The following is a 6,608-nucleotide window of genomic DNA, read 5'->3' as shown; positions in this document are numbered from 1 at the left end:
AGTCCCGAATGGGTCAAGCTCCAAAAACACTGGACCCTACAAATTCCCATCATCCATCCATCTATCCATCCATCCATCCATCTTCATCCGCTTATCCGGTATCGGGTCGCGGGGGCAGCAGCTCCAGTAGGGGACCCCAAACTTCCCTTTCCCGAGCCACATCAACCAGCTCCGACTGGGGGATCCCGAGGCGTTCCCAGGCCAGGTTGGAGATATAATCTCTCCACCTAGTCCTGGGTCTTCCCCGAGGCCTCCTCCCAGCTGGACGTGCCTGGAACACCTCCCTAGGGAGGCGCCCAGGAGGCATCCTTACCAGATGCCCGAACCACCTCAACTGGCTCCTTTCGACGCGAAGGAGCAGCGGCTCTACTCCGAGCTCCTCTCGGATGACTGAGCTTCTCACCCTATCTCTAAGGGAGACGCCAGCCACCCTCCTGAGGAAACCCATTTCGGCCGCTTGTACCCTGGATCTCGTTCTTTTGGTCATGACCCAGCCTTCATGACCATAGGTGAGGGTAGGAACGAAAATTGCCCGGTAGATCGAGAGCTTTGCCTTCTGGCTCAGCTCTCTTTTCGTCACAACGGTGCGTTAAACGGAATGTAATACCGCACCGGCTGCTCCGATTCTCCGACCAATCTCACGCTCCATGGTCCCCTCACTCGCGAACAAGACCCCAAGGTACTTAAACTCCTTCACTTGGGGTAAGGACTCACTCCCCACCCGAAGAAAGCACTCCATCGGTTTCCTGCTGAGAACCATGGCCTCAGATTTAGAGGTGCTGATCCTCATCCCAGCCGCTTCACACTCGGCTGCGAACCGATCCAGTGAGTGCTGAAGGTCACAGACCGATGATGCCATCAGGTCCACATCATCCGCAAAAAGCAGCGCTGAGATCCCAAGCCCACCGAACTGCAACCCCTCCCTGCCCCGACTATGCCTCGATATCCTGTCCATAAATATTACAAACAGGATTGGTGACAAAGCGCAGCCCTGGCGGAGGCCAACCCTCACCTGGAACGAGTCCGACTTACTGCCGAGAACCCGGACACAGCTCTCGCTTTGGTCATACAGAGATTGGATGGCCCTAAGAAGGGACCCCCTCACCCCATATTCCCGCAGCACCTCCCACAATTTCTCCCGGGGGACCCGGTCATACGCCTTCTCCAGATCCACAAAACACATGTAGACTGGTTGGGCATACTCCCAGGCCCCCTCCAAGATCCTTGCGAGAGTAAAGATCTGATCCGTTGTTCCACGACCAGGACGGAATCCGCATTGTTCCTCTTCAATCCGAGGTTCGACTATCGGCCGAACCCTCCTTTCCAGCACCTTGGAGTAGAATTTACCAGGGAGGCTGAGAAGTGTGATACCCCTGTAATTGGCACACACCCTCTGGTCCCCCTTTTTGAAGAGGGGAACCACCACCCCGGTCTGCCACTCCTTAGGCACCGTCCCAGACTTCCACGCAATGTTGAAGAGGCGTGTCAACCAAGACAGCCCCTCCACACCCAGAGCCTTCAGCATTTCTGAAGGCTCTGAATTCCCATCATGCAATTTCAATATTTAGACCCCCGCTGCCTGGTAAATGCCCACGCTGAAAGTCATTTTTCAGCTCAGCGTGCCAGTAGTTTAGAGTATGTGCATGCATACACCACATGCACCAATTCAATTATTGTATACATTTCTGACATGTATAAAATGATAAGGAACCAAGGGGTCAACCTACCCAACTAATATCAAACATAACAGCCATGGATTTAACTACAACTTAATTTTACTCCACAAAAGCTTGCCTAAACTCAAAGTTATAGGTTGTGTGTGTGTGTGTGTGTGTGTGTGTGTGTGTGTGTGTGTGTGTGTGTGTGTGTGTGTGTGTGTGTGTGTGTGTGTGTTGACAACAATACACCAACGTTATTCACAACATTAAAATCATACTCGGTGCCAGGTTAACTGACTCAAACAACGGCAGGATCTTTCCTTTCGTCTTGCTGTCTCATTGCTGCCAGTTGTTTTGTCTTCTCGGTTCTCTCATTGGTTGTCTCCTTTATTTATTTATGAATGACATCTTTAACAAAGGACTCGACCCCAGTCAGAACGTCAAGGGCTTTGAGAACCTGCAAAAGACAAAAAAAGTGGCTGTCTGAAGGTCGAGGATGTGTAAAACATGTTATCATTTTAATTGTGTTTACACTAGTTATTGTGGTTAGACTAGTTATACTAATAATTAAACACACACATAGCTGTGTATCACTTAGATAAAGGGATGTATAAAATATGTTACAACATCTGAATGACTTTAATTTCTCTGTTTTTCTGGGAGAGAAACTTATTAAGAATTGAAATGTTTCCAGAGAATATAACTACTTGGTCAAGTTATATGAATATTTTTTTTCATTATTTTCCCAATCCCCTGTCTGATGGTATTTATCGTCAGCCTTAATCTGCACCAGACATTAAGTGTATTTACATTTAATTACTACCTCACTGTATAGTAGTGGGGGGGGTACTTTATTTCTGAGGATCAAGAAAATGGACCAGAATCTGGTGGGACCAGGCTAATGGACCAGAGTCTGGTAGGACCAGGCTAGTGTACCAGAGTCTGGTAAGACCAGGCTAAAGTACCAGAGTCTGGCAGGACCTGGCTAAAGTACAGGAGTCTGGTAGGACCAGGCTAATGGACCAGAGTCTGGGAGGACCAGGCTAATGGACCAGAGTCTGGGAGGACCAGGCTAGTGTACCAGAGTCTGGTAGGACCGGGCTAATGGACCAGAGTCTGGTAGGACCGGGCTAATGGACCAGAGTCTGGTAGGACCAGGCTAGTGTACCAGAGTCTGGTAGGACCAGGCTAATGGACCAGAGTCTAGCAGGACCTGGCTAAAGTACAGGAGTCTGGTAGGACCAGGCTAATGGACCAGAGTCTGGTAGGACCAGGCTAATGGACCAGAGTCTGGGAGGACCAGGCTCATGGACCAGAGTCTGGTCTGCACCACAATGCAATAGCCATCTGATGGAATTATATAAGATAGAAGGCCGATTACGCCCACACTGGGCAACTCCCACCAAAACCATCTAGACTGTTAAAAAACACTACAGTTTAGAGGAAAAATATGTATTTTAGATTTTACCTCATCAACCACCTGTCGAGACACTGCCATGTTGTTTCGTAGCTTTGTGACAAAGTGCTCGCAGTTGCTAGTCGAGAGGGAGTACCACCGCTTGCGACCCACCATGCCAATGGCCTCCTTCACGATGATGTCGATCTCACGAGGCGGGTACTTGTCATCTAGGGAGTTGTTGACGTGGAACTTATCATTGCCCACCACTTTCCAGATGTTCTCCCGCTTCACCTTTCCCCAGCCCTCCACGCCAATATCACCATCTATGTGTGTTTTATGGAAGAGACAGACAGGAAAGAAGTTGGAATGAAAAGAAAATAGACAGAGACGTAGAGATATAAAGATATAGAGGGAAAAACGATATGTTGCCATTCATCAGGTCTTGGTCTTTTCTGTTATTTTACATCTACACGCATTAGCACTAGCCATTTGAGATTTCCTTTTGAAATGTAAAGGGCATTATAAATAAAATGTATTATTATTATTATTATTATTAAAGTAAATGCAACATCACTCACCTCCAGCGGTAAAATGAACGACTTCCATATCACCGATGTAGAGGGCCCAGTGCTGGTATAACCCTCGGGAGATCTCGATCAGGTCTCCGGGCTTTGCATCAAACTAAAATCATGAAAAAACAATTATAATGTACAAATCATAAAAGGAGACCATAAAACAAGATCCAGGGTACAAGCGGCCGAAATGGGTTTCCTCAGGAGGGTGGCTGGCGTCTCCCTTAGAGATAGGGTGAGAAGCTCAGTCATCCGAGAGGAGCTCGGAGTAGAGCCGCTGCTCCTTCACGTTGAAAGGAGCCAGTTGAGGTGGTTGGGGCATCTGGTAAGGATGCCTCCTGGGCGCCTCCCTAGGGAGGTGTTCCAGGCACGTCCAGCTGGGAGGAGGCCTCGGGGAAGACCCAGGACTAGGTGGAGAGATATCTCCAACCTGGCCTGGGAAAGCCTCGGGATCCCCCCAGTCGATGTGGCTCGGGAAAGGGAAGTTTGGGGTCCCCTACTGGAGCTGCTGCCCCCGCCACCCGATACCGGATAAGCGGATGAAGATGGATGGATGGATGGAAATCATAAAAGGAGTTTTTGACCATTTGCATGTGGGTGATTGACAGTTATATACATTTCACCAAACTTAGCTTCTATAGGAAGTTTTTTCAAACAGGTGAACCAACAAAAATAGCCAATAGACTCCTTTCCTATTCCTATAGTAGACGAGTATCCCGGTCTGCTTTTGTCATCTCTGAGTCACATTCGACATCAGGAACATGGCAGAAAACAGGTGTTAACTTTTTCTGCTACAGCTTTTTAATACAGTTTTGCAAACTCAAATGTTGTGTCTCACTTCCCGGACATACTGTACAAACAGTGGGACGTCAGTCAGTTACACTTACACTTACACAATACACTTTCTGGAGGACCAATTGGTGGTGATGGTCAAGTGAAGCTTTGTGAACCACTGTCTTTATTTTCTGAGCTCGCTAGATGGCGCTCTATGTTGGCGCTCAGTGGTTCGCAAAGCTTCATTTGACCATCACTACCAATTGCTGCTGGGTGATGGAAAATGCGTTGCTAATTGAGTTGTTTACATTTGGCGTTTTTTCACTCTAAATGATATGTTGAATGTTTATAAGTCACGTGGTAGCTGGTTAGCCTAAGGCATGGTCTAAAACTCTTTATATATTGATTTTTCCAGATGTCTATGGGAGAAATGAATTGGAAATTTACTCCCGGAACCCAAGGCCTCTCGGAGGAGGGGTGGGAGTGTTGAGCTGTGTTCATGCTGACCTTCTATAGTGGTGGTGAACGCGTTTAACTCTGAGTGAACCGACTCAGCTGTTCTGGAACTGAAAACTCAGTTCCCCGTCTCAGATTAAATCCCTCAGAGATCAGGGTTAGACTCTGAGTTTGTTAAACCTCCTTCCTGAAACGGGCCCATGGCATCAGAGTGTGTGGGTGTGTGTGTGTGTTTGTGAAGATAACAGTTTTCAGCAACATGAAGACACCCCCTGCAAGACTAGGATAAACAAACAGAACAGAGTTCATCTTCAGAAAAAATCTGGCATCAAACCAAGGTTATAATAGTTTAGTATTTTTCATATTTTTTATTTTAATCTCGTTATGATTTTGTTTTCAAATTCAGTTTAGATTTAATTAGTTTTAAAGCGGGTTTGCTAGTTTAGTTTATTTATTTTTTTTGAAAATGCTTAGTTTTAGTTTTTATTAGTTTTTTGTGATATGGGTTATTTGTCAGGTGCAAAATTCTCAAAAGGTCCGAAAAAGTATTGCGTAATAAGGACTCAACAACATCATACAATTTTGTGGGTGATTGACAGTCATACCCATTTCATCAAACGTAGATTTTATAGGAAGGTTTTCAAACATGTGAACCCACGAAAATAGCCAATAGACTCCTGTCCCCATGCCAGTAAACGTCTTCAATGATCACTTTGGCTCACTTTGTACAATCATCCGCTGCTCTTTTGAAAAAACAATAAATGTGTCAAGGCATTAACCATAAAACAAGCAGCTCAAAGAAAGGCCCAGTATTTCAGAAACCTGGCATGACATGCTGTGGCAGATACATTTAGTCAACAGTGGGACATTTTACTTCCAGCAAGTTGGAGTTTCTTTGGTAATACATTGCTTTTCAGCGGCCTAGTAAACAGTAAAGTATGTAGGAGCCATTTAATGTATGCATTGTAATCCATGCATACCTAACTCATCAACTAAATATAATTTATAATTATTTTTTGTTGCGCATTCTGCACTCTATTATTAAGCCTCCTTTTTGTGTGGTAAACAGCTATTTGTGTACATTTATTATGTTTAGTTATGCATGCTCCAATCAAGTGTTGTCCAATCAACGGTTGCCAGTGAAAACATGTTGGAATTAAACTGAAGCAGCTTTAAATGTTCTCTAACTGACCAGTGACGGCAGAGCTCAGTAGACAGGAGACTTACCTTTGCTGGATCCATGTCTTCAGTTCTTCTTCTATCTGTAAGAGTAGCAGCAACCTGCTGCCAGAGACAGAAACCTAAGTGACCTCAGTTACAGTTCCAGCTCAGAAACGAATGTGCTCACCTGATAACGAGCGTCAAACACAAGATGCAAACAGACAGATTATAAACAAAAAGTACACATTATACAACCAGTTGTACCAGTTGTGTGTGAGGAACTGTTAGGTTAAAGGCTGAATCCCATTTCTCTTTCTCACCCCTTTCCCTACCCCCTTTGTCTTACCCCTAGCCCCTTAAAACCAAGTGGTAAGGGCTATGGGTAATAACACACCCCTATGATATGGGACACCACTTGGGTACAGTTACGTCATCATACATCGTCATATTTTCCTGCAACGTCACCACAGGCAATGGTGGTGGTGGTGGATATGAATAGATTACATTAGATTAGATGATACTTTCTTCATCCCACAGTGGGGAAATTCCCTTGTTACAGCAGCATTAAATACAGATGTTCTTATCAGT

The 6,608-nt window shown here is 45.6% G+C and overlaps 1 protein-coding gene across 1 annotated transcript; it reads right to left on the bottom strand.

The window, feature by feature from the left end:
- Positions 1-1,290: 1,290 nt before the first annotated feature.
- LOC116686943 (phospholipase A and acyltransferase 3) lies at positions 1,291-6,367 on the bottom strand. The gene is made up of 4 exons (XM_032511961.1): positions 6,087-6,367; positions 3,636-3,738; positions 3,127-3,380; positions 1,291-2,115 (listed from the first exon to the last, which is right to left on the bottom strand). Exons 1-4 carry the CDS (start codon positions 6,099-6,101, stop codon positions 2,050-2,052), a joined length of 438 nt encoding a protein of 145 aa, XP_032367852.1. The 5' UTR covers positions 6,102-6,367; the 3' UTR covers positions 1,291-2,049.
- Positions 6,368-6,608: the final 241 nt, after the last annotated feature.

The sequence above is a fragment of the Etheostoma spectabile genome, unplaced genomic scaffold (genome assembly GCF_008692095.1).
Source record: "Etheostoma spectabile isolate EspeVRDwgs_2016 unplaced genomic scaffold, UIUC_Espe_1.0 scaffold58, whole genome shotgun sequence".
NCBI lineage: Eukaryota > Metazoa > Chordata > Actinopteri > Perciformes > Percidae > Etheostoma > Etheostoma spectabile.
This window is presented reverse-complemented; position numbering and strand designations above follow the sequence as displayed.

Bases quoted from the DNA above. Each gene is read 5' to 3' on its own strand.
- LOC116686943 (XM_032511961.1), bottom strand. The intron at 3,381-3,635 runs GTGAGTGATGTT...AAACACACATAG, and splicing joins CGTTCATTTTACCGCTGGAG to ATGGTGATATTGGCGTGGAG. The intron at 2,116-3,126 runs GTAAAATCTAAA...TGTCTTTTGCAG, and splicing joins CTCGACAGGTGGTTGATGAG to GTTCTCAAAGCCCTTGACGT.